Source organism: Porites lutea, chromosome 11 (genome assembly GCF_958299795.1).
Source record: "Porites lutea chromosome 11, jaPorLute2.1, whole genome shotgun sequence".
NCBI classification, from domain to species: domain Eukaryota; kingdom Metazoa; phylum Cnidaria; class Anthozoa; order Scleractinia; family Poritidae; genus Porites; species Porites lutea.
This window is the reverse complement of record NC_133211.1, coordinates 7,559,195-7,586,422: the sequence shown is the minus strand read 5'-3', so window position 1 is coordinate 7,586,422 and position 27,228 is coordinate 7,559,195. Positions and strand designations below refer to the sequence as shown.

The 27,228-nt window shown below is 39.3% G+C and overlaps 3 protein-coding genes across 3 annotated transcripts; all 3 read left to right on the top strand.

Moving 5' to 3' along the window:
* Positions 1-505: 505 nt before the first annotated feature.
* Positions 506-15,006, top strand: LOC140952793 (organic cation transporter protein-like). The gene is made up of 9 exons (XM_073402242.1): positions 506-890; positions 3,516-3,662; positions 5,720-6,000; positions 6,102-6,347; positions 7,417-7,551; positions 8,352-8,437; positions 11,609-11,717; positions 12,543-12,615; positions 13,030-15,006. Exons 1-9 carry the CDS (start codon positions 600-602, stop codon positions 13,291-13,293), a joined length of 1,632 nt encoding a protein of 543 aa, XP_073258343.1. The 5' UTR covers positions 506-599; the 3' UTR covers positions 13,294-15,006.
* Positions 14,686-15,737, top strand: LOC140953144 (protein fem-1 homolog B-like). Its single transcript, XM_073402643.1, has 2 exons — positions 14,686-15,135; positions 15,399-15,737. The coding sequence occupies exons 1-2, from the start codon at positions 14,686-14,688 to the stop codon at positions 15,735-15,737; spliced, it is 789 nt and encodes a 262-aa protein (XP_073258744.1).
* Positions 15,738-16,743: 1,006 nt separating this feature from the next.
* On the top strand, positions 16,744-27,161 carry LOC140952790 (organic cation transporter protein-like). The gene is made up of 9 exons (XM_073402238.1): positions 16,744-17,191; positions 19,270-19,416; positions 20,048-20,328; positions 21,108-21,353; positions 22,731-22,865; positions 24,021-24,106; positions 24,878-24,986; positions 26,006-26,078; positions 26,445-27,161. The coding sequence occupies exons 1-9, from the start codon at positions 16,853-16,855 to the stop codon at positions 26,739-26,741; spliced, it is 1,713 nt and encodes a 570-aa protein (XP_073258339.1). The 5' UTR covers positions 16,744-16,852; the 3' UTR covers positions 26,742-27,161.
* The last annotated feature ends 67 nt before the right edge of the window (positions 27,162-27,228 follow it).

The following is a 27,228-nucleotide window of genomic DNA, read 5'->3' as shown; positions in this document are numbered from 1 at the left end:
CGTGAATTCATTTAAAAAGTGACGCTTTCGCTTCCGTCGTCGTCGTCGATGCTAAAGCTCCCTATTATGGGGAGTACCCATCCGGGAATCAGTTCAAGCTGATGTTTAAACTAGCCAGACTGGCGAAAAGCCATGTAAATAAAGCGGTTTGCAATTAGATTTATTATACTTAATGGTATATTGTTTAATTGTTTTTATTAATAAAATTCAAGCCAGTTATGGAATATCTACCCGATCCTCAAATCTGTAAAATCATCTTTCGACTGTCCGGTGCTTCGTTGCATTATCCAATCACCAAAACCAGGCTATATCGCCTGTGCACAGCTACCCCCCTCCCCTAAAAAACGGGGAGAGGGAGCATGATTGACAGCGGCGACACACCGATATCCCTCTTCCTGATCTAGGGGAGGGGGCGGCTGTTGACAGTCTATATGCTATATAAATAACTTTGCTGATTATCTGCATATCGCTTTCGAGGTCAAGACAATATTTGCATTACAAAGGACGTTCCAGCCATCAGCGCTAGATCTGCGTAGTCTTTCGTTGTCTTCAGGTGAAAAACCAAGGAAGTCATCATTTCGGGCGAAAAAGAGGGCGAAATGCAGAGTTCTAAACCGAAAAAATCTTATGAATTCGACGACCTTTTAGCCATGGTTGGCGGCTTCGGTCGATATACCTTTCTTCTTTATGCATTCATGTGTGTAATGTCTCTTCCTATCGGACTACAGCAACTGGTCCAAGTGTTTTACGGTGCCACTCCAAAGTATTCCTGCGTTGCTTTTTCGAACGCACAGGGAAACAACACTTGTACCGTTCTAAAAAGTGGAACGTGCTGTGAAAAATGCACCGACTACAACTTCAGTAATCGTTTGACTAGTGCAGTCACTGAGGTAAGGAGTACTTCTTAATTGATTTAAAATCCCTTAGATTCACCAGTTGCAAACAATAAGCTGAATAAGAAACCTGAATATTAAAGTAATTGCCTCTCTGTACATTTTACATCGTCACCTGAAAATTATTGGGGCATCTAATACAATACTTAGATAAGCTGGAGTGCTCTTGTAATCAGTTTAAGCTGAAAAGACAGCAATAAACAAAGGCTGTCCTGACATAACTTCGTCATCTGTTGGACCCGTACCCATTGACAATAGCATGAATTACGTAACAAACAAGCTGATAGACAATGGTTTTCTTCTCCGCCTGCTAGCAGGAAAGTTCTCGGAAGGTCTCCTGTATACTTCTAGTTCATCGCTCTAAATATAGTTACTTTGTTTAAGAGATAATCTCGATCAGGGCTACCTTCGCTCAAAGGAACTTGCGAAAAAAATGAAAGTTACCCTTCAGCGTCTATCTTATTTGCTAGATCTGAATCATGATTTTTGAAGAAAATTCTTCCTTCCGTACCCATTTTAAACTCGTCAGTATAATTTTTGCGCTAACAGTAAACGTTTCAGAGCACATATGATCTGAGATAATCATCAGCCGAATACAGAGTTCACTTACCGTACCGAAGTTCCCGTACTTCTAAAGGAAGCTATAGAAGGATGAACTGAAACTATCTATCATACAGTGGTCATATGGTGTAAGAAAACTAATCAAACTTCACCTCTGATTTTCTTTTAAAATCGTGAATTATACCTTCAGATAAACCTTCTCATAAAAGCCACCAAGTATACGAGTCGAATTATCGAGGCTGAGCTGAAATCAAATTACCGGAAATTTGAAAAATATTCTTTTATTAATACTTTCATAATTTTCTTGCAGTTCTATTTACACTGCGCGCTGCATGTTCCGACGGAAACACCAAAATGACTCCGCAAAACTTTCGTTTTCCTTGCTTGGTTATATATACATGTGCTTAACTCGTCGACACACCGAAAGCCGAACATAGAGTTTACTTACTCTTTAATGAATAAGGACTATTTCTTTTGCAGTAGACGTGGTTCTATTCCCTGTATACTTCCCTATACTTTTACCAAAGTAATGCATCGTAATACACATCATAATCATATTTTGTCAGTGCAATATTGAGCTTTGTGGGGTATACAATACAAAAGGCGACAAAATTAGTCAAGACACTTAAACCGCGAGGACATTTCTGAAGTTTTGCCGACACAATCTACTTCAAATTAAAACGGACAAATGAAGCTTTACCTCACCGCGAGGACATTTCTGACGTTTTGCCAAAACAATCTACGTCAAAAGGGACAAATAAAGCTTTACCTCACCCACCCCCTTTAAACAATGTTGTTCCCCTGCTGCTCAAGTAGGAAACGACAAACAACCTAATTTTGAACGGAGGGGTAATAGAAGGGGTACAACTTTGTCAACGACTGTAGCTCTAGCAGAGAAGCTAAGAAAAGTGTTCACTGAGCGATGATATGAGTTGTCAGTAAGCGAAGAATCCTGATCCTAAAGAGAGCAGCACGAATGTTGTTACAAATCATTGTATAAATTAGGCTCCGGATATTTAGGCTTATACCCAGCTTATATGCTTAAGTTATATGTTTAACTTATATTGGATTTCAATTGACTTCGAAAATATATTCAGAACCGGGGATGCAAGTTCAAGCCACTACGTTGCTTTGAATATGGTTTAATTTATCAAGCGTTACTGAAAAGAAAAAGAACTCAAGAAAATTAAGGGCTCGTTTAGCCGTTTTTTTAGAAGCAAATTAATTTTAATCAAGTGAGTGCCCTGTTATTGGTCAGAGCAGATATTGAGATCTGATAATGGTCGCTGAATAAAAATACCCAGATTGTCTTCCAAAATCGTCATCCAGTACTTGCAATATGCAACAAGTCACGAGGGCTTTGTTCACTAGCTCTTGAGATGGAGCGCGAAACCATTAAGCGCAACCACGAGCCAAAATTGGGGATAGGGATTGCAATATCTAATATTTGTACTTTTTGTATGGTTGCTTGAAGCTATGTACAGGTACATGTATCTCTGATTATTGTTTTTGAGTGCAATATTGTTCTGTCTGTTCAGACAATATCATGCACAGAATACTTAGCAGCTTATTTTTACCTTGGTAACAAAAGCTTGCGATGACAAACGCTTATGCGTAGACTATTCAGTCTCCTATTTTTCCGTAAGGTCGTCGGGATCGAGCGTTTTACATTGAAACCAAGATTCCTGCCCATAAGGGTGGATGCCCCAGGAGGTGTACTGCGGATTTCAAGTGACGGGGGATGATCGAAGGGGGCAAAAATTAAAACCCCAAAAAATCCCTAGGGCTTCCAACAAAACCTCAGAAAATCCCACCCTGGGCTGGGTACTCGATCCCGACGATCTTAAATGGAAAAATAGGGGACTTTGAACAGTCTACCTAGGTAAAATGCGACAAAGGGTGAATCGTAGGCAGCCTTTTTTCCTCCATCTAAGTTGACTGGGAAATGGGTCAAAGAAGGAAGATACAAAAATGTTGAATCTAAGAGTGAAGCTTAAGAGCTTGATGATTATGCCTCAAACTTTTTTTTGCCGTGTTCAACTTTCTGATTTTCTTTCGCAGTGGGACCTAGTATGCGATAGAAAACACCTAAAAGCTATGACCCAATCCGTTTACATGGGAGGACTATTGGTTGGTTCAGTCGCCTTCAGTACACTTTCTGATCATTTTGGTCGCAAGGTCGCAGTTTTCCTCAGTATCTTAATCATGGTGAGTATTGAACGAATCGTTTTTGAAATGTGGCTGTTTGAATTGTGTTCCGTGAATACCTGGAACCGATGCCAGCAAACAATTGACGCTCATTTTTTTTGACGTCAGAAGTTGGTGAACAAAGTTTAAGGCCATGAGAGTTGTGTGGAGGAAATCAAAATATCCATCCTTACGACGAAATAAAATTAATATTGGATGAAGTTTAAACATCGTTTGTCCACAATACAAAGTGACACAAAAAATACATGCGTGATTTCGTGTTTGACAAGCTCCTTCACTTGTCGGCTAATTAAAAACGTATTCACATTAACCAATATTCTGAATTAGTAAAATCCAACTAGTGGTCTATCATCAATGATAAATTCTGATTGGTTGAGCTACTACTAGGCTATATGTTATAGCCCCTCTAGTAGCGAAAAGCGCGGGCTTTTTGGCGGCAAAAAAGGACTAAAGTCTAGCTTTAACTAGCTAAATTTTTTTATTCTCGATATTTTTGACCAACTAGTTGGATTTTACTAAAACAATTTTTCCTCTCGCCCTCATCGCCTCTGAGTCAATAGCCCATTCGGCCTTCGGCCTCTTGGGCTATTGACTCGAGGAATAATTGTTAAACATACGTACACCAACTGTGGCCAGTTAGCAGGGGAAATATATTCAACGAAATGAAAAACAATAAAGTACCAAGCAGGAGCACCCAACGAGAATATAGTTCCAAAACCACTTATACATAGCATTGTTGAACGTATTTTAGTACTTAAACGGTAGATATAGGCACATTCAGTATCCCCTAAAAATTTTTCATCTGTTCGGATTTCCTAGCTGAAAGTCTAGTGATCCGAAAATTACAGGGATCAAAACTTACTTGTTCGAAAATTTCAGCCAGAAGAAAGGCTCGCGAAAATTCTAGGTGACCTTTTTAGGATAAAAATCCGTTAAAATGGGCAATTATACCATTAGATGTTCGAAAATCCTAGGAGAGGCAGGCAAGCAAGCAATTTTACAACAAATCTTCCGAAAATTCTAGATCTTAAATCGTCTTCAGAACAGATATTTTCCAAAAATTGACGTTGGGTGCCCCTGAATAAGCACGAGGTGAGCTAAAAAAGGATTAAATAAATTAGATCACGACATGTATATAATTCCAAGTTTTCAATTGGCCTTGACTCGACTTGACTGCCACTTAATATGTCGTTATATCACGCCTGGCCGCGAAAAAGTATCCATGCATAAATTGTCGTCCATTTGTTTTAACAAAGTGAACTTAAGAAAGAAATTATCAATAGTAGTGCTCGGAAAAGTTCAGCGGTTATTACATTTGTACTTCTTAGATATGAGAAGGTTCTAGCTCGGCAAGTGATATCACGGCGCACGCGAAAAACGGATTGCGTATTTTCCGAGGTTTGCATGAATAATTATTATCCACAGACATATAGTACAGTCAACACTTGCAAAAAAGCGGACATCTAAGTGACCGGCACTATACATATGTGTCCGTCTTAGAGAGATGTCCGTCTTATAAAGAGTCAATTAAATGGAGGAAAAGAAATCAGTGCATGGCAGCCTACTCGGGATTGCCACAGCCGAAAGACAGGCCTGTCCATGTTTTACCCCGTTTGCTCGTGTTTACTCCTATTGTTTCTGCACTGTCTCTTGAAAGTGTGAGAATTGTCAGTTATTTGCTATAAAGTTCATAGGAGACCAAAAACGGCGATAGCCCTCAAAACCTTGATTTTGCTCACAAAGCCTAATGGGTACCCCACTTTTCACTGGTGACGTTTGTCAATGGGCGCGTTTCTGCAATGTCCATGGACCAACTCTAGGTGTGCATTTTAGGGAGGTGTCCATCTCGTACAGAGTCAAAGAAAATGACTGAAGAACTACCGGGACTAACTCTAGATGTCCGTTTTATAGAGGTGTCCATCTCATACAGAGTCAAAGAAAATGACTGACGTACGACAGGGACTAACTCTAGGTGTCCGTTTTATGGAGGTGTCCTTCTTAAAAAGGTGCCGCTAAGATGATGTTGACTGTATTACGTATATTTTTTTATACCACAGGGTGTAGGTGGTACAGTTTCCGGCGTCGCCGACTGTCTTTCATTGTTCTCACTGTTTCGTTTCGTTACTGGAGCTGCTACAGCCGGCTGCCTTCTCGTTCGTTTCGTCTACTGCATGGAGATCATACAAATTGACCATCGTACTGCCGCAGGGATTGTAAACAACATTTTTGTCAGCATAGGATTTTCTATGCTGTCGTTCCTCGCTTATCTTATTCGTGACTGGAGGTATCTTATGCTGATTGTGTCTTTACCAGGACTTCCACTGCTTCTCTGTTGGTGGTAAGATTTTTTTGTTCGTTGCTTCCTTGCGATGCATGCTCACCATTCTAAGATTACACTTGGGAACCAAACATCTTTTGTTCTGTTCGTTTATTTCAAAGGATTATTCCAGAGTCCCCTCGCTGGTTGATCGCCAAGAATCGTCTGGACGAAGCTCATGAGCTGCTAATGAAATACGCGAGGAAAAATCGAGTTGATATCGACTCAGCACAACTCAAACACGCCATACAAGAGTTTAAGAAGGAAGAAGAAAAGAATGGCAATCAGATTAAGAAAACCTATGGTATTCTAGACATGTTCAGAACACCGAAGCTTAGGAAAAGAACTTTGATTTGTGGATTTAACTGGTGAGTCTGCACATATAGGTTAATCTTCACATGTGACTACTTTCGTGCTTGCGGCATCGGCCAACTCAGTGAGGCGAATGACTTCTCAGATGGAAAAAACTGAGGAGGAAACGTTTCTCGTTCTTTGTTGCAATCAATGCTTTCTGCATGTAATTTGAGCGCACTTTAACACTTGACCAATATAATTCCAAATTTTTGGATCCTTTTGATCTGAGTCTCTACACTGAGTTTCTGGTTCTCGTGCCTGTACGTCTATGTATACGTAGTCATTTGTTTCATTACATCCTCTCAAGGTGCAATGAACTAGTCGCTCATCTAAAAGCAAATCTAACGCAATAAGCTTACCGTAATAATTCAATCGTTCGATTAAGCTCCATTTATAATATTGGGTTAGCACCCTCATTCAAATAAGCGCCCCTATACAAGTAACAGCGTGGCCGAGTGGAGACAGCGTGGCCGAGTGGTCAGCGCGTCGGACTCGCAATCCGGCGGTCCCGGGTTCGAGTCCCGCTCTGGCCACTTGCTGGATTTGTGCTCGGTCGTCCCGGGTTCAAATTCTCGGCCACGCTTGTAAATAGCCAACTGGTTGCCTCCTGTCAGTTGGGGTCTTTACTCCTGTTATGTTGTATTTGAATTATTTGTTTCTAATATTTGAGTGGAGTGCCTGTAAATTAGCTGGACAAGCTAAGTGCTCTTTCCACTATAAACAAGCCTTTAACCTTTTTTTTTTTTTTTTTTGAAGAGCCCCTATTTTTTTTTTCAGTGATAGCACCGTTAGAGTACATTTACACTGAGATCAAGTGGTACATCAAGGCATAAGCAAATCACGTAACAATGAGCCCTATGATTGACAGAATTACGAATCGGACGAAGAAGATATTGACCTGAAGGCTTTGTTATTGGTCAAAGCAACACTGAAGCTATCGACGTTGAACAGACTAGTTACTTTCAAAATTCCTCACCATTATTTAGTGAATAAGCGCCCCCCCTTGAAGTACCATTAGTAAAGAAGCTCCCCGGGCGCTAAATCGAAGCATTAAGGTAATTCCCTGTTACCTCCTTCTTACAGGTTCGTGAACGCCTTGGTGTATTTTGGAATAAACTTGAACGTGGGCAACTTGGCAGGAGACATGTACCTCAATTTCTTTATCTTGTGCATCGTTGAAATTCCCGGAGCATTGATACTCTGGTTTTTAATGTCAAGGTAGTGTTTGTGATAGCGTAACCCAAAATTCTACAAAGCAAAAATAATCGAAATTAGCGAACAAAATCCCTCACGGCAGCAATAGAAAGTGTCCATGTCAGTGACTAAACAGCTTATTGAGGAAGGAAATCGACAATTAAAGTAAACTTATGACTTGAAACTTTTAAAAGTAATGAGGGATTTTGGTGCTTTGCTGAAATGTGCTTTGTTCCTATTGTCCGTAACTGCGTTAGCTCAATACAGTTTATCAGTCTCACTAAAAACCGCCCAAACCAATAGGTTTTTGGAGCAATTGATACCTACGATCCAGTGGCGAATTCAGATCTTGAAGTAAGTGGAGGCCTCGCTCGTTCAGTGCCTAAGATAAAAAGGGGGGCTGGCCTCGAAAATATTTTTTCATGTCCGTGCGGACCTTGGATTTGCCTTATAATACGGTGGGGGCCCGGGGGCCCCCCTAGATCCACCACTGCTATTCCCTTGCTAGTGTCCATTTACAGAAACATGTGTCTGTTTTGTAACCGAAGAGAGCCGTTTTACAAAGAGAATTGAGAAAACGGTTTGATGCATTTATCCCTTTGCACCAGTCACGTGCATTTTTCCAGGGTCTGTGTGTTCTACTGTTTGCGCATTTTTCATATGTTTAGTACCACTTAACTTGCCCCTATTTTTTTCACTTAGCAGGCCTTCTCGTGTTTTTAGCATACATTTAATGCCATTTCTCCGAGATTTAAAGATTTTCAGCTATTTCTTTGATTGTTCGTGAATGACCAGCTGAGTGACACCAGTTTGCTCCTTTGCAGATATGGTCGTCGTATTCCATACGCTGCCTTCATGATCTTTGGAGGAGTGGCAGGAATGCTAGTACTAGCCGTTCCATCTGATGAAGGTAAAGAAACGTTCACGTACTTTGGACGAGCAGTTCTAACCGAGTTAATGTCTTAATAATTTCGAATTCAATCTGCAGCGATAGCGAGAAACCGAATTTTTTTGCCAGTAAATCACAACCAAAAAGTTTCTGTCTCTTTTTATGTCCAAGTTCAGTGTTCTGTATCACAAAAACAAAAACGCTACAGTATGTTGCGCAGTATCCGGACACTTCAGTTTAACATTGCAATAACTTTCCTTTGTTGATCGCAAGAGCTCTGAAATTTGGCCCAGAGAAAATCTATTTAGTCCTTAATATGACAAAAGACAGTTTAACTTTTGTGCCTCTGGTTCCATCGCGAAATTAATATTTTTGCAGAATTTACCGTTTACCGGAAAAAGACTTTCACAGGTCTGCTCACTAGTTATCTGAGTTTTTGCCCCTTTACCTACAAATTGGGGTTAATCAAAACCTTGATTCATAGAACTTTTAAGATAAACAACACTTGGATGGGGTTCCATACTGACCTTCAAAAATTGTCTGTCATTCTGCGGAGGAATCTCTTCCCTGAAAACCTTATCAACAAATATATTTCTAAATATATTCAGACAGCAGTCAAGGGAGGGAAAAAACAGCCCTATTCAGGAGTCGAGCCCCAGGAAACGCCTAAGTTCTTCTTCAAAATCCCTTACGTTGGGCACTTCTCAGTCACGGCACAGAGGAGTATACGCAAACTTGCTAACCGGTTATGTAAACCTATTGATTTAAGGTTAGTCTTTACTACTTTCAAAGTCAGGAATCTTTTTAATGTGAAAGATGCTGTCCCTGAGGGGCTACGCACGCGTGTGGTCTATAAATTTTCGTGTGCAAGTTGTAATGCTTATGTTGGTGAAACCACCCGACACTTCTCCACACGAGTGCGCGAGCACTTACTTTCAGACAGGTCTTCGAACGTTTTTAAACATCTGCAGGGTTCAGAGTTTTGTAAGCATCCTGCACACCGGATTGCTTCGAGATCCTGGACCTGCAGCCACTAAGTACCAAGTGAAGCTTAAGGAATCCATGTTCATAAAATGGGAGAAGCCCGATCTCAACCAGCAGGTGAAACACATTAACCTGACTCTCTCCCTGTAAAGAACTAAGCGTCACTCATTTAACTTTGTTTTAGTACGCAATATTGACAACGCAATGTAACGAACTTTGTAAGATCGCGCGCGCTTTAAATTCAACGGCGATTTCAAAATATGTAACACTGAAGATGACGGATGTACCGTCGAAACATGTCTGGAAAATTAAAGAAAGTTGTTATGTTTATACGACTATCTTTTGCAGAATTCCTATGTTGCCCAGTATCCGGACAGCTGGCCCAGTATCCGGACACAACAATAGCAACGTAATTGTACATAAATTTCGACAGGCAAACGACTTATAAGCTTCTCTTGCACTTGCTAAGTTGTCTCGCAATCGATTCCAAAAATATAACGTAGCATCGTGAAATAAAAAATAAAAAATGACTGGGGTATGGTGGGGAACGCGAGCGGTTGTTTAATAGCATAATTCTTACTTCCTTGTCTTGGAACTTTTTCACTGATTTAAGGAAGGCATCCGTGGACATGCCGAAGCCGCGGTTTGCTAGCTCAATTACCCAATCTGCAAACGAATTTTTTTTCTTTATTTTTTATTTGAAAAAAAAAAAGCTTGGCGAAGGGACCTCAATGCGATGGTCAAAGGTCACTCTCCTATTTAGTCTGACCTGCAGTGTTGATTTCTTCATGTTCAGTCCCTACAGACCCTACAATAAGCCTGCTTTTCTAGCACTAATTCCTCCTTCTTTCACATCTCTCAAGCCCTTTGTGACATTTTTCAGACCGTTGCAACCCCATTCTAGCAGTCATAACTGGGGAAAGTATGCGAATTCCAGGTTCAACTCCGACCTTTCGGTTATATATAGAAAATGCAGTCACGCGAAACAAGAGGCGCACACGAAATCAAGTCGCCTCGGAATGAGTGAAGAAAATTTCCGTACGGAGTTGAGTAGAATTCCATTTTACGACTATATCATATATCCTAAGCTTTAATTATAGTTATAGATATGAAATAAATCTTATCCGGATAATGTACACGGCTAATTCATCGATTCTGTACAGCAAAGAAAAAACTGTTCGGATACTGGCCACCTGACATCAATACTTAGTGAATGTTTCTGGGCTCCGCTATTCCAAACAAATCGAATTTTAAGAAGAATTAATAAACTTTCTGAGAACCTGACTTCTTTAAGTATCTTCACGTTAAATATAAAACCGTTTCTTTGAAAATATGACATATTACCAACCCTTTTGTGAGCAGCACTAATTTTACTGCGCAGTAGACAGCGTAAATATTAGCCATGAAATGTAAGTAAGTAAGTAAGTAATAACTTTATTTAACGAGGGTAAAGACATTGATTACTGGTCACCCAGTAGTTTTCATAATGGCCCTCCTACAATTAAAGTAATAAAATGTATCGATTAATTAATTAACTACCTATATAATCTACCAACTAAAATTACATAATGAACTGCTATTAATACAATATTGATTAATAGACTACTAATGAAACTAAAAGGTTTTACAAATCTTAAAATGATCAAGAAAAGAAATCATACTGCGGTAAAGTTTAAATAAGTAATTTTTAAAATTAGTATGGGAGAGTGTCTTAGGTTCGGGATCAAGGGCGTTCCACAAACGGCAAGCGCTTGAGTGAAACGTTCTGAGGCCAGAGTTCCTTTTACAAGCTGGTGTTGTAATATTGTTATTGGAAACGGATCTCGTGTTATAATTATAGGTGTTACTTATATGTTTTTAAATGTTTATTCACCTGAACAGAACGGCGTTTTCTGCGACTGTTTCGCAAGCTTTCAACTCGCCAAAACCTTCATCTCAAAGCCGAAATGTTCAGCTTTCATTCGAAATACTTCGTTTACCGATAACTGAAAAGGGCGCCTCAAAAATTGAGTTTTTGTTTTAAGTGTCCGGATACTGGTACCGTCCGGATACTGGGCAACATACTGTACTATCTCCTTAACGTTTGAAAATCATTCATTAAATGTCAATAACACACGAAAATCAACCAATCAGCTTCCAGAATTTCACACAGAGCAAAAAGTTGGAATAGCAGTGCTAATTTAACTTGTCTCGTTTATTGTACCTAAGGACTGCGGTTTATTGTTACCATACTGGCTGTTATTGGAAAGGCCTGTATCTTGGCAACATTCTTGGGGATTTATGTCTTCACTGTGGAACTCTATCCTACCATCATCAGGTAAGTAAGCCACAACCTCATTTTCTGTATTCAAGGATAGGCGCTCTTAAGTTCGAAATACAGAGAAGCATGATAATGCTTAGTGTCCCTGACTTCAAAATATGTAAGAGTGAAAATAAAATATAGACCTAATAAAAGACTTTCAAATCTACATATAGCCGTTTCATAAAATTGTTGAAGATATCATAAAATTTAAATTAAAATGGATCGGTCCTGCATTTACCCCTCCATTTCCCATTGCATGGAATGAAAGATAAACAGTAAAAGAGCAGCAAGTAAGAACCAAGTTTTTAAGAAGCTGCGAGACTAAGAATCACTATGGGAATATTAGTATGAATACGTACGAATCTTAGTAAGAAACACTAGGGAATATTGGTAAGAGTAAAAAAGAATCTTAGTGAGAGTCACTACGGGAATCTTACTAAGAATAGTTAAAAATCTCAATAAGAATCACTAGGGAAATCTTGGTAAGAATAAGAAAGAATCTTTTAGCAAGAATGACTATGGCAATCTTATTAAGAATAGGTAAGAATCTTAGTAAAAATCACTACGGGAATCTTAGTAACAATAAAGTAAGATTCTTAGTGAGGATAACTACAGGAATCTTGGTGAGAATCTTAGAACGAAACACCTCGGGAATCGTAATAAGAATATCTCCGGTAAGATTCTCCCTTCTTAGTAAGAATCACTACGGGAATCACAGTAAGAATAGCCGGTAAGAATCTCAGAGCGTTAATCTTCCAGTGAGTACATCTTCGAAATCTTACGCTACCCTCCAGACTGTTATTCCCTTAAGTCAATATCATCATTGTTATTTCTTTGTAGGAATACTGGCATTGGCGTGTGTTCCATGATGGCTCGTTTTGGCAGCATAATAACACCATTCATCGTGTTACTGGTTTGTACCATTATTGCATCAAAAACCGCCCAGCTATATTGCCTTGCCTCATTCTCAAATAAGCGCCCTCTCAAGAAAAAGCACTCACAACTAACTTACTAGCAAATATGAAATCCCCTCTTTTTTCTTTTGCTTTAGTAATCGTTATTATATATTGCAAGACAAGCTTCTTTCTTTTCGGATCTATAATTGTTTACACGTTAACTAAAATAACTAAACCAGCACTGGCCAGCATAAATACTAGTTACAAATTTCTCATTCTTGATTTGCGTGCTATTTTTGTGCGCATTAGTGCCAACATAACGTTTTTAATAGTTCGTCCGTCCTCCATTCGTCCGAAACTTCAAATAAGCCTCTGGCCCAGAGGATTTCATGAGGAAATACAGTGAAGTTTTACTTTTGTTTCTTTTTAAGGCTGACCTTCCACTCTTGAGCCGAACACTACCGCTGGTGATTTTTGGAATTTTTGGGATTCTCGCAGGCATTTTGGCGCTCTGGCTCCCAGAGACACTTTACAGTCCCATGGCCCAGACCGTGGAGCAAGCGGAGGAGTGGGACGAGGACTACAAGATTTATTGTTGCAGACGACACATCCCCGCAAAGGAACAAAAGAACATTGAAATGTCAGTTAAAGAGAATGAAGCAATTGCAAACGACTGTGAACATGCTACAGTATGAATTACCTCTCCCAAAAAGACATGTAACAGCTTTGTTTAAACGAAAAACCAACAATGTTTTTTGTATTCAGTGGGTTTTGTTCTACAAGAAGACGGATATTAAGTAGGATCGTGCTCTACACAAGAGCAGTTATTCAGTTGAGTGATCTTTCAAGTAGCGATAATGTTACGTCCAGCTTTGTAAATCTTTTCACAGAAGCCTAAAGGTCGGTACACACTAGGCGACAAGTTGCAGCAACTAAACAGATCAATCCGTGTGTACAGGTCTGGCGACAAGTTGCAGCAACATGTTGTGGCGTCACATCGCAGCGGCAAATCCCTTCTTATGTATTGGAGAAGTTTTCTGAAAATCTTTGTCTCTGCAAAAAATTTTGTCGCCGCAACAAGTCGCACAAATTCTGACTGATTTGATTTTTTGCAACATGTTGCTGCCACAAAATTCTGTTGCAAAGACAAAGATTTTCACAAAAATTCTCAAGTACAAACGAAGACATTTGTCGCTGCGACGTGTCGTCGCGACATGTTCCTGAACTTGTCGCCTAGCGTGTAGCGACCTTAAGAGCTAAGCCGGCAAACTTGATCTTGTGTTAACGTGTACTGCCAGCAGAATAACACACCCGGGAGGGTAGTCATCAGAGTTTTAGACGAGGAGGTTCTGCCCCGAATTCCAATCCCTTACCCTTTTATATACCATTTTTGACAGAAAAGGTACTCTTTTTGTATACCTCCTATTAAAAAATTATTATTGTTATTATTATCATTATAATCATTAATAATCATAATTGGTACTCCTTTCACACAGAGGTTAAACCCCTTACCATTCATATACCTGAAGCCTGAAAAAGGTACCCCTTTCGGGCGGAGCCTTCCCGGTCGTATAGGCCATTAGAGGAAGTACTCCCCCTGGGTCCCACATTATAAACTGTGTCTTTGCCCCTTATTACTGCTAATAGAATTCTTAACAAACCCTTGATTAATAAAAAGTGTTTAAATTTAGATTATATTAATAAGGTTAGTGATAATAATAATAATTTAAAAATTTATAACGCGCAATTATCTATATGAATATTTTTTAAATGGGCGAAAATATATAATTAAACTTTAGAGAATTAACAAACATAATTAACTTTAGAAAATGGTGTAAATGAAATATACATTAATTAAAAAAGCGCGTAAATAAGGTTGAAGTGGTATATGTATATATGCATTAATAACATTAAAAGTAAAGTATGTATTTAAGATCCTAATTGTAAGTTAAATTGAAAAAATAAGTCTTAAAGTTTCGATTTGTAATGTTCTGTTGTTGGTTTTCACATGATGTCACTTAAATTCAAACTAAAAAACTATCGATCCTACCGAGATTTTAGTTTCACGATGCATTAGAGCAGCTTCCATGGCACGCATACTGCGTGGCATGGAAGAACGGTTTGCTGATCCTAGGCATCCTGTGTTAAAAAAACCAATGGAACCTGTTGATGCTTACGAAAATAGAAGAGAGAGTCAAACGCTTCAAGAACTAGTTGTGAAGATAGAAAGTAACAAAAGTCACCTTATGTTGGAAAGTCTTATGATTACTGAAAGAATCTTTGGAAAATACAATCCTCAAATTCTGAGGGGTGTAAGATATGCTGCTCCTTACTATGAAAACATTAAACTTTCCACATGCAGTGGACTGCACAGACATGTATTAAAAACAGCCAAGAGTTGCAATAAATCGCCTGTTGAAGATATCTGTAGTATAAAAGAATTAATTAAAATGTACGAAAATTTCTGGAGTGATGAAGAAAAACAGGCTTGTGCAGTTGAATTGCTTGAGCACATTGTCCATGAGTATGAACAAAGGGTTAGACGCAACAAGAAAAGGGCATGATGAAGAGCTCTTGTTACTGGACTGTTCGGTATAGGTTGTTTTTTCCTTTGCAAATTTCAATATTTTGAGGTAGACAAGGCCCAAACTGTACCAGTGCTGTTGAGAAGACTTTGTGGCCTACATCCTCATTATGCTATAAAAGGAAGGTCATTGTTACATGAAGCTTTAAAAAACATGCACCTTCGCAATTACGGGACACTTTTGGTATTAATAGATGCTGTGAAGACCCTTTTCAGAATACTGAATTCAATGTTAATGTAGCAGATTGTGATGGAAATACTCCTTTTCACCTAGCCGTCACTTCACTGCACAAGGCTATGCACAAAGTTAATGAGACATATCTCTTTACGAACTTTTTGGAGGTCTTGTTAGACGGAGGTGTTCATCAACATTTTGTCAACCATCATGGTAAAACAGCCATGGACTTGGCTAAGACGGATGAGGTTTGCAATATTCTTTGGGACAAAAGAAAACTGGAATTGAAGTGTATTTGTGCCAGAGCTGTTAAAAGACTTGGACTTTCTTATTCGGGAGTGGTGCCCAAAATAGTGGAAAAGTTTATAAGTATGCATTAGAATCCATACTGAGGAGGACTAAAATACAACTGGAAAATGAAGGATGATTTTAATGAAAGAGGGATAAAGGGTGATAGACAGAGATAGTTGAACCAACTGTGTGTTTGTCGATAAATTTAGGATACAGATGATCACAAATTTTTATTGACTTGTACGCAAGAGTAATGACTTAATGTGTTTTTCTGTTCCTTAGTACTAAGATATCATTCGAGAATCAGAAATTCGAACTGCTGCAACTGTACATCAAAAGTGTCAATCAGTATCGAGATGAAAAGATTTGTAACAACTTTTCTCTTTTCAAATGCATGTTCAAAGACTGCAGATAGAATATCGCTACAAATGTTCTTACAACACTTCTTATAACCAGTAATCCTGGTGGCTATGAAGCAGTGAAAATAGGCCATTTGCGAGTTACCTCAAGCCTCCGTTTCAAAGCGAGGCTTAGACCTCGTCCACACGTATCCGAATATTTTTGAATCCGCAAATTTTCCTTTGCTCAGACCGTCTTGAATATTTACGCTAGAGAACTGGGCTCGATCTTGTGACGTCAGTGGAAAAGTCGCTATGTTTGGTGGTCCCGAGCTCGAACGGTTTTAATAGGGTTAACGTTTCTGTCCTGTTATATCCCAACATTATATTGAATGGGGGTGCGGGGGGGGGGGGGATATTCAGAAAAAGAGAAAGCTCTCTTTTTTAGGATTAAAATGGACTACTGCTAAGTTGCACAACCTTCTCAACTACTGTTGTCTGTGATTTTAGTAAAAACCAAACGTAATATTGGTTTTGCGCCTCTTGATTCTCGCCTTTCAAACGAAAATGGACATTTTGCCTCTTTGGCGGGGGGGGGGGGGGGGGTGGGGGACGGGCACCCAGGTCAGATTTCTTCGCCAAATGCTAAATTCTCTTACTTTGAACCGCCGCATTAATATGTCACGCACTTGTTGACGTTACGCTTACAGTTCTATAAGTACCGAGGCGGGGATGATTGTTGTCTTGTGACCCTGAAGCTACTGTAGCTCCAGTCAGGTTCTGACGTCATCATGAAAATAACCCATTGTACTCTTAGACATATTATATGTTTTCATGCATAATATCCTCAGGCTAAAAGAACAGAGATGGACAGAAAGGACATGGACATGGCGAACGAAAAAAATCAGTTGGAGATGCAGAATTCGAAGCTCAAAAAATCTTACGAATTTGATGACATATTAGCCATGGTCGGTGGCTTCGGTCGATATACTTTCCTTCTGTACACATTTATGTGTATAATACCTCTGCCTATCGGTTTGCAGCAGCTTGTTCAAGTTTTCTACGGCGCCACTCCAAAGTATTCCTGTGCTGCTTTTTCGCAAACACAGGAGAATAACACTTGCACAGTCCTTAAGGGTGGAACATGCTGTGAAAAATGCGCTGACTACAATTTCACTGGTGGATTCACTAGTGCAGTTACTGAGGTGAGAAGTTCGTACGTATTCTTTAGCTCGGTACATTAAAACCGGGGGAAACTCCCCGTGATGGCCTATACAGGGAGGCTCCTCCCGAAAAGAGTACCTTTATCAGGGTTCTCGTAAATAAAAGGGTAGGGATTTCTTGAGTTGAAGTATATGGGAAGGTAGGGAAAATTATCATTTTAGGTGTTCATAGCCTGTGTACAGACGTCCCCCTCCCTCTCCTCCCGATTTTTTTCTGAGGGAGAGGGACGTCTGTACACATGCTAGGTGTTTAAAACTACTTTTAACTGAAATACCTCTAAATGACGCACCTTATGGCTTACAAACTTACTGTTAGTTGGTATGTCAAAGGGGGACTATTTTCCAGTGGAGAGTGTACGGAAGGGGTACTTTTTTCCGTTGAAAATTGTATATAAAAATCTAATGGGTTCCACCTCGAGGCGGAGCCTCCCCGTATCAAACTTTGTTGATTAGCCCTCCCCCCCGGATTTATAGTAAACAAAAATCATAAGTTGATTGTCGGAAACACTTTCACATCTTTGTGTACCTTATAACATGAAATTTTCGCGACACGTTGATTTTGCAAATTTCGCGATACAAAAAAATCGCGAAATTAAAGTGATACGATCAAGAAGTATCGCGAGCATAACATGACGCGATAATTAAGTGATTGACATTACGTTCATAATCAACAAAGAACTAGTTTATAACCACTTAAATTCACATTTTTTACTTTTCTGAGGAATTTTCAGTGTAAATGGATGTTGTGGTCAATTGACTCAAGATGATGATTCACGTACAAGCATGAACTGCTTGTGGACATTGTGAGAACTGCTTTGTTGTTACTGTTGACATTTAGTCTCGCTGTTGCGTTTTTCTTAATTTTGACGTTACGTTCCTTTGATAAAGTAATTTTATTTAATTCAAGGAGATGCTTATAAAATGTAAATTGAAATACTCAAAAACGTGAAATTAAACTGATTCAAAAAATAAAATTTTCGCAAAATCGCGAGTCACAAATAAGCGCACATCAAAATCGCGAAATAAACATGTCGCGAAAATTTCATGTAATAAGGTACTTAATTCAGCTCTTAGGTAACGCTAGCACCGAAATACCGAAACTCGTCTAGACAAAAAACTCACTACGAATGACCAGGGTTCAGTGAACTGAGAGAATGGAAGGTCAAAGAAACAATTGGGTGTCCATTTCTTTTAAGTAAAAGTAAGAGACATTAGGAATTTTTTGCTTCAGTACCTTCATATTCGGGATTTGCATTTTTTTGTTGACTCTTAGAAGGGAATTATCTAGGCAATCTTCAGTGATTTTGATTCTTTTGTTCTTTTTAAGCGTTCTACTGAATGTTAAGTCCATACTTGACTTACAAAAATAACTCATGGATATAAAAACATTTCTACAAAAAAGAAAACTGGAATCCATCGCAATTAATCAAATAGAACAATTTAATTCGCGACATTGCATAAGGTATGATGACTGCAACAGCAGTGCAATGGTGAAGCTGTGGGGAGGATCCGGAGAGTAATGACACCTTCCCCCTTTGAATTGGACCCATCAAAGAGTTTTGAAACATGCTTAAACTTAAATTGCCACAGAATGATTGCAAACGAGTTTATCTAGTAAAGCAAATTCTGAGTTCTGATTGACTATCCTGGCGGTTAATATGGGCCCAATCTTACGCGGTCGCGATTTCCCGCCTTGTCCCGAAAGAAAAGATTTTGTTTAGGCCATATCATAAATCTTAATTGACCATGAATCTTGGTCTTGTTTCTTCTCATTAAATGCAATAAAAGGACCTGCCCAGCGCAATATCAGGTGACCTCCACCTCAGGCATATGAGATGTCCGCCTTAATTCTTACGAAAAGAAAATGACTGTTTTACGAGGGGTAGAATTTGAGCTGACAAAGTTGATGGCTGAAAATTGACCTGGAATTAAACTGCTTACTCATGGTACTGTTTGGTTTTCGTCAATATTTTGCCAAATGAAATATGTAGTGTTATATGAAGCACCCTTAGAAATCATACATTTTCCTTCTTTTTCTTCCTTATATCTCTTGTTTTCAGTGGGACCTAGTTTGCGATAGGAAGATTCTGAAAGCTATGACCCAGTCCGTTTACATGGCAGGATTATTAGTTGGTTCAGTTGTATTCAGTATTCTGTCTGATCATTTCGGCCGCAAGATCGGAATTTTTCTCAGTATCTTTGTCATGGTGAGTATATTGCACATCATCGGTCTATACACGGCTGTTGTCGGCAAAACGGACAACAAAATGTCCTAGTGTTTCGATTGAAGAATTAAGGTTGTTTCTCACCTTGGACGAAAGCAAGGAAAGGATTGTCATTTTAAAAAATTAGTCTAAATTTCAACGAGTATCACTGTGCAGTGTCATTATGTGTCGGAAAAATTGCTAAATACTATACATTTGCTTTTTTCTTCCATTTACTCACTAACTATTCCTTATGTGTTAGAGTTGCAGCTTGTAAAAGAGAGAAAGCATTTTGTCATATTGTTAACAAACTTCTTTCAAGAATTTTGGACGCAGTATGCAACCGTTTTAAGACATTCGCAAACCACAAAGCCTCATCGGATGCGCATGGCAAAACAGAATCACTGTTTCTCTATTGTGTATACCATTACAGCGCTTAAAAAATGATATACCAACCCCATCAAGCGTTTCATTTTGCTACCTCAGTTACTGGTTTTCAGCAAATCAATCAGTGATGACGATTGAAACCTAGACAAAATGTATCTTTCGGCCTGCACTTTGGGTGGATCATTCCACTCACAGGCTTACGTCTGACGGATAATATTTATGATTTCGTCTTATGTTATATTTACAGGTTATTGGTGGTATAGTATCTGCTGTCGCAGACTGCCTTTCCCTTTTCTCACTCTTTCGTTTCATAGCTGGAGCTGCCACAGTTGGCTGTATCCTCGTTCGATTCGTCTATTGCATGGAGATTATCGAGATTCGTCATCGCACTGCAGGAGGGTTTGTTAACAACATTTTCGTAAGTGCTGGGTATGCTGTACTGTCGCTCTTCGCTTATCTTATTCGTGATTGGAAATATCTTATGCTGGCCGTGTCTCTACCTGGATTGCCATTGCTTCTATGTTGGTGGTAAGGACATTTTGAACCTAACTGTTTTCAGGGGCGTAGCCAACTTTTTGGCTTGTTGTATGCCTGGCTGACTGCGGGTCGGAATTTCATTTCCACATCAGGATACTGAAAAATGCTTGTTTATAATTTTGTTGATTGCACACATGACTAGTATGCAGTGACCTCACCAACACCGTGACTTTGAGTCTTTGAAGATGACGAAGATGTTAAAAAAGGCATTATAAAAAATAACACCCACAAGCATACGTGTGAGTTAACAACAATCACTTTATAGTAATATATACCTAAAGACAACATGTAAATTGAAATTTTAAATAATATTTAAAATACATCTATTGATAAGACATTGCTTGAACCTTCAGTCCAAACAAGCTGTACAACGTAATCATGACCCTTGTGTCGTAGATTCCGCGTACGAATCAGGGAAGAAGATCATTTTAGCAGTGATTGTCAGTGGTCACCTTCTTCCATAATTCCAAATCTCTTTCTCGCATTAAATCAGTTATAGGAGTGAACTTAGCAGTGTACCCATATTTGACTGCACGCTTACAAAACCTACCTATCAGAAAAAGGTATTTACTATTATAATTTATATATAATATAGATATAACGTCTGGTTAAAGTCCCTTTATTTGGCGTATTTCCGTTCGGGGGTTCCCACCCCTTCTATTGCATCTCATCCTCCGCCCTCAAAACAACAAAGCCATATTTTCCATAAAGATCGTATACCCCCCATAATATTATTTGCCATATCTTTGTTTTTTGTTTGTTTTTGAAAGGATTATTCCAGAGTCCCCTCGCTGGTTGATCGCGAAGAATCGTCTGGACGAAGCTCATGAGTTGCTGATGAAATACGCCAGGAAAAATCGAGTTGATATCGACTCAGCACAACTCAAACACGCCATTCAAGAGTTTAAGAAGGAAGAGGATAGAAATCGGAATCAGATTAGAAAAAACTACGGTATTCTGGACATGTTCAGAACCAGAAGGCTCAGAAAAAGGTCTTTAATTTGTGGATTTAATTGGTGAGTTTACAGGCTTTACAGCCCAGGAGTCTTTCATATCTTCCTGAAATCCCTTTCTGTAAGCTTCCCAGGTGACAAATACAACGAATGTAAGTGTTAGGTTTTTGTAACAAACCTTCTATGAAATGCAAAATGTATTATAACTATATATTCTCTTTCATTATTATTTTAACATCGATCGAGTAACGCTTTCCTGACTCTTTAGAAGTCATTGAAAGCAGTTTGTTACAATCGATGGCAAAATTAGTGGTCTGGTATATTCAAGGAACATAATAAACTTGCCACCTCTCAAACTCCTTCACACTGGAAATGGCTTGTTTCCTGCATTCAATCTGATCAGCGGTACAACATTTCTATACCTCTGTACCATAGTAGAATGAGCTCATTTTTTTCTTCTTTTTAAGATTCGGAAAAAAACGGGAGACAGAGTGTTTTAACGAGTTTCGAACAGCGATGGTTATTCTTATGAACGCGGCTATTCTTTCTAAATTTGAATAAAAACGCTTCTTGGATAATGAATTGCAGCTTAGTCAAAGTAAAATCAGTATAACTTCTTCGCACTAGGCTGGTCCCTTCAAACTCTTATGAGGCAGACGTACAGTAGTGTTTTAGGAATGGTGCTCTATATTCGCGATCGTTGATCGTGGCTTTTTGCGTCCTTTCCATGAAGTGCTGCGGTCTCTGTTTATCGTCTGATTAACCAATTTTACATAGACCATAATGCACTCGCCTCGACAGTAACGCAGGGTCTGTGATCTTAGGTGAGACCGTGCTGGCTATACCATGTTGATGAGTCCTAACAAGGACGAAACAGCTGTCCATGGCTCCCACTGCTGAGGTGATATGGCTGTGCGCATGCGTAAGGCACTAGCCATACCGGAGTTGGTAGTGTGTGCTTCAGTTCATATCGTGGTCTTATAATGCACCTTCTTTACTCCCTCCCCACAAAAACAGTGCATAACCATTGTCTTCAATTTCTCTTGGGACTACTGCAATAACCAGGAGAAATTGGAAACAATAGTTATGCAAAATTTGGAGGTAAACAAGATGCATTATGGCCTATGTGAAAATGGTGAATAGTGACGAAAGAATGAAAAAGAATGTAGAATATCCCTGAAACTTGCTCGTTTTGAAACCTCATTCTTTTTTCTCCCCGTTGATGTCTTTGAGTTCTGCTCCGTACAGATTCATATTATCCAAAATAATTTTACCAGATATGAAGATGGCGTTACCGTTCTACCCGGTAGCCAAGCCGTTTCTAAGAGTCAAGGGCCGTAGTTGCGGCAACGAGCACTGGCAATTTACCCGTACTCGTAAAAAGAATGGTATATCTTAACGGGATCTCTAACATCTAATACCAGTACTGTTTTCTGACAGGTTTGTGAACGCTTTGGTGTTCTTTGGTATAAGCTTGAATGTGGGAAACCTAGCAGGAAACATGTACCTAAATTTCTTCATCTTGAGCGTCGTTGAAGTTCCAGGAGCATTAATAATTTGGTTTTTTATGTCCAGGTATTATCTGTGATTAGGATATATTTTCTGGTTTAATTTTATCGTGGTTTAAATTTTATTTTCCTTCGTTTTAAACTCGTAATCATTGCCAGCATACTCAAAAAAGGAAACTAACCCAAGGATAAATTGGATACGGGAAATTGGATCACAACGACTAATTCCAATATATCTTCCAAGAGTACTTTTACTGAAATTATATCAAGTATATTACCCCTCTTACACTTCCACACGGAAAACATCTAACTGGATTTGTATAAAGTGCTTTACTTTGTATACCGTAAAAGATGAGCTTCCAAAGGAATTTGGGGTCTCCGTTGCTTTGATAGTTGATTTAATTTTTTTTCGTAACACTAATTCATAGTGGTAATAGGACTGAGTGGAATCCAATTCGGTCTGTAATCATACTAACAAAATAGGGCGAACGCGTAGCGGGAGTCCGATCACCCTCGTTCTCGGGTTCTCTCTCTTATCCTATTGGCTCTGTAGGGACGGGTAGGAGAGAACCCTGGGAACGAGGTTGGATTCCGATTTGTTTAAATCACCAGTACATTTACCTACCGAATTGGATGACAAGAAGTTCTGCTATCAATTCATCATAACTAAAATATATTTTGTTATAGTTTTTTACTAGTAGGTGGTCGATTTCAGGTAATCGTTACAATTGATGCTTACTTGTCTAAAAGATTTCAAAATATCGTTTCCTACGAGAAGTTTAGTTTTGTCTGTGACGCAGGCTAATACTGCTCTGGCAAGTTGAGACTGCGCTTAAAGTCCACTTTTTTCGTGCAACCTCGAGATCGACCCTTCGACAGCTTAGACCCAAAGTCCGCCATCTTAATTACGTACGGAGAACGAACTCTGTACGAGTGTGAATTGCCATGGTATATCTTTTGGTATCGACTTTTTAGAACCTTGTCTTATACCTCTAATAATGACGGGAAAGGAATAAATGTCGAAATTGGATATCGTAAAATTACCCTCACTCTGACTATAAAAATCACAGAGGATCTTTCTCCGGCTATTTTCGTGCGCTCTTCACATGGCTGCTGTCCTGCGCTCAGGTTGTGGTACGGCATGCATGATTTCCTGGACTTTGGATAACAGATGTCTTAGCCACGAACCTTAATTGTAACGAACGACATTCATTTTTTGCAGATTTGGTCGTCGTATCCCGTACGCGTCCTTTATGATTATTGGAGGACTGTCAGGAATGCTAGTGCTGGCTGTTCCCAAAGATGAAGGTATGTTAAAAAGTTGCACTGAGTACTATAGCTACGTTATCACAGAGAAAACTTTAATCTAGTAAAAGACTGCGGAGAGCAGACGACAACGATCGAAGATCAAAACGCTTTTGCTCCATCGCTGTGCTTTGCGGGATCAGATTACGAGTGATAGAAGGTCCGAACGCGCGTGATCAAATTGTGTTTTGTGCATCTATTAATTCTTAGTGGAAGTCCAAATGAATGCTGGCTACATATATGCGACGCATGCGCAATAACAACCTGGAGATTAAGATTGCGGGCTCCTCTTGTCGCCCGTAATCATGTCCTTTATAGTACGAGTATACAATCAAACCTCTCTACAATGGCCATTGAGCGGGGACTGAGGTAAGTAGCCGTGGACGGGAGGTGACCATTTTGGAAAGGGTGTAATATGACACCAAATTTGGGGGGGAACAGGGTAGAATTGTTTTATCTTTAACAATGCTAATTATGGCATATTAATGCATAAAACAATCAAAATATATCTAATAAAACAGAAACTAGCTATTTAGAACAAAAGTGTCAACAAAACAAAGAAAGTCATGTATACAATGAGTGCGTTTTCAAATTGTTCGCTTTAAATTGACCTTGTGGAGTTAGAAAGCACAGTCAGTGGCCGTCGTCAAGCCGAGGTTAACACAAGTGTGAAGCTATGGATTTTCTGCCATACAACAGCTTTCTATCCTTTGACAGCAGAACTAAGTTTTATAAGGAAATGATGTTCTCTTTTTTGTTCTATTACTTTTCAAGAATTACGGTTTATTGTTACCATACTGGCTGTTATTGGCAAGGCCTGTATCTTAGCAACATTCCTGGGGATTTATGTCTTCACTGTGGAACTTTATCCCACCATCATTAGGTAAGAAAACTTACATTTATCGTTCATGATGCCGCGGCAACCTGCCTTACGAACATAGAAGTGATGTCGCTCTTAAATGGGGTGGGGAAGGGTTTTTTTCTCCCTTCCCCTTAATAAGTCAAAATAACGCAATTCAAGTAGATACCCTTGTTTTTATAGTTTTGGCTCCCTGTGCCAAGTCTCTTGCCACAAGGCTACATGGCAGAAAAAAAAGGGGTAGTTATCGCGATATCTGATAACAGTTTAATGTATTTTGTACGCCTTTGAATAATACCAAGGATATTTAAAGCCTCCCATACTAGAGAATAAAGCGTTCGGGGTGAAAACACTCTTAGGTTCGATTCCCGCCGCTCTCTCGTTCGGAAGAGGAGCGCGAGCTAATTTCCCGACCAGCGACTGGTAATCAACCCTACAACCCTCTATGAAGTTTTAAACACCCTCGGTTGTCCCCACGATGGGAATCACGATCGAGTGTATAAATACAAAAATGGCTGTATCCGATGAGCCCGCGAAGAGGCTCCAATAAGGTGGATAGGGCGCAGAGAAAGCTACTGAGAAAGGTGGGTTGAGCTAGGAAAAGGGAAGAAAGGTAAGTATACCCTAGCAAGATACCGCGCATGCTCAACAAAGATCGGTTACTCGATAGAGTCTTTCTCGAGTACGCTGGTAGCGTGAACAACAGTATATCTTTTACAAACAATAAGAGCCTAAATCTAACAAAAGTTCACCTTCAAATATTTTAGAGTAGACGAACGAAAAAAACGAAGTCTCAAATGTTTCTGAAAATGATAGTTTGTCAGGGTGTTAAGTTAAAATAAGGTAGTTTTAAACAACAAGTATAATGAACAGTTGTCTCTTCGGCATATCCTCCGGTGTAAGAACCTGTAAAACACACGGGTGACGTAAAACAAGGAAAACAACGAAGTCAACACAATAAAACATGAGAAAACAAAAGGTGCAAAACAAAAAACAAGTTTACAGGTTCTCACACGGAGGCAAACCCTCTTTTTCCTTTCTAGGAATACTGGCATTGGTGTGTGTTCTATGATGGCTCGTTGTGGCAGCATAATAACACCATTCATCGTGTTATTGGTTTGTACTTTCGACACTTTAATTTCTCATGCACAGAGAACCACAATAAATGGTCGCCTACTTTTAAACAGCCGTTATGTTTTAAGCACTGAAAGCATTTTTCTTCAGTATCATAATATCATAAATCCGTAGCCTGATAATTAGGGAGAGGAGGAGTTTGATCGGCTCGGTCTACAGCCGTGGATGTCGGTATGCGCCTCCGATTCTCCTCGCCTCCACACAGGCAGGTCGGGATTGTTTTGTTATTACATCTTATTGGCTGATTTACCCACGAGAAGGCGTAGCAATTAAAACCATGCGCAGTCTTAAAAGAAGTCTAGAAACATGAACTGAAAATGGCCCTAGCTATAATTTTCTCTTATCCAGGCTGACCTTCCAATCATCAGCAAAACACTTCCGCTGGTCATTTTTGGGATACTGGGGATTATCGCTGGCATTATGGCACTCTGGCTCCCTGAGACACTTCACAGTCCCATGGCCCAGACCGTGGAACAGGCGGAAGACTGGGACGAGGACTATAAGATATATTGTTGCAGACGTAGGCCCGTAAAGGAAGAAGGGGACATTCTGTTAATGGTCAGAGAAGAGATCAATGATAAAGGACTAACACCACCAATACACGTTACAGTTCCAACAGAGAAAAAAAATGATAGCACAAATTAGATAAAGAGAACAGAGGGCGCTAGTCTTTTCGATTCGTTTTCGACACTGCTTTCAAGTTCCTAGGATAAGCAAGCATTTGTATTGACTAATTTCACAAGTTCATTTTTAAAGTCCTTGAACCCGCGAACATGTTGAGAAGACTTAATTTAAGAAATCTGACAATCCTAAATCTACAGGCCAAATTACTGGAAATGTCAATGGGTTTGATTGGTGTTGTCACCAACTTATAAAGTCATTCAATTGAGAGGAGACGTCGTTACGTCAACTTGCCATCGTAGCAAAATTTCTGGATGACAACAAAACCGAAAAAATTACTTAAATTCGCACTTTTTTCAAACTTTACCGACCTTATTCAAGTTCAATTAATTTGTCAAATGTTCAGTGGGGAAATTTTCTGGTTCTCAGTATCTAGATTTAGAAAAATAAATTTTTGTGTTGTTTTCACCTATTCCATAAAGCGCTGCAATGGCGGAAAAGAAATGTACTA

What these genes read in the sequence shown, in the direction of transcription:
- LOC140952793 (XM_073402242.1), top strand. Translation starts at nt 600, where the DNA reads ATGCAGAGTTCTAAACCGAAAAAATCTTATGAATTCGACGACCTTTTA. An exon ending in TCCTCAGTATCTTAATCATG is followed by an intron (nt 3,663 to 5,719) that starts GTGAGTATTGAA and finishes TTTATACCACAG; the next exon opens with GGTGTAGGTGGTACAGTTTC. An exon ending in AGCCGTTCCATCTGATGAAG is followed by an intron (nt 8,438 to 11,608) that starts GTAAAGAAACGT and finishes ATTGTACCTAAG; the next exon opens with GACTGCGGTTTATTGTTACC.
- LOC140953144 (XM_073402643.1), top strand. Translation starts at nt 14,686, where the DNA reads ATGGCACGCATACTGCGTGGCATGGAAGAACGGTTTGCTGATCCTAGG. An exon ending in TCCATGAGTATGAACAAAGG is followed by an intron (nt 15,136 to 15,398) that starts GTTAGACGCAAC and finishes GACCCTTTTCAG; the next exon opens with AATACTGAATTCAATGTTAA.
- LOC140952790 (XM_073402238.1), top strand. Translation starts at nt 16,853, where the DNA reads ATGGACAGAAAGGACATGGACATGGCGAACGAAAAAAATCAGTTGGAG. An exon ending in TCACTAGTGCAGTTACTGAG is followed by an intron (nt 17,192 to 19,269) that starts GTGAGAAGTTCG and finishes TCTTGTTTTCAG; the next exon opens with TGGGACCTAGTTTGCGATAG. An exon ending in CTTTATCCCACCATCATTAG is followed by an intron (nt 24,987 to 26,005) that starts GTAAGAAAACTT and finishes TTTCCTTTCTAG; the next exon opens with GAATACTGGCATTGGTGTGT.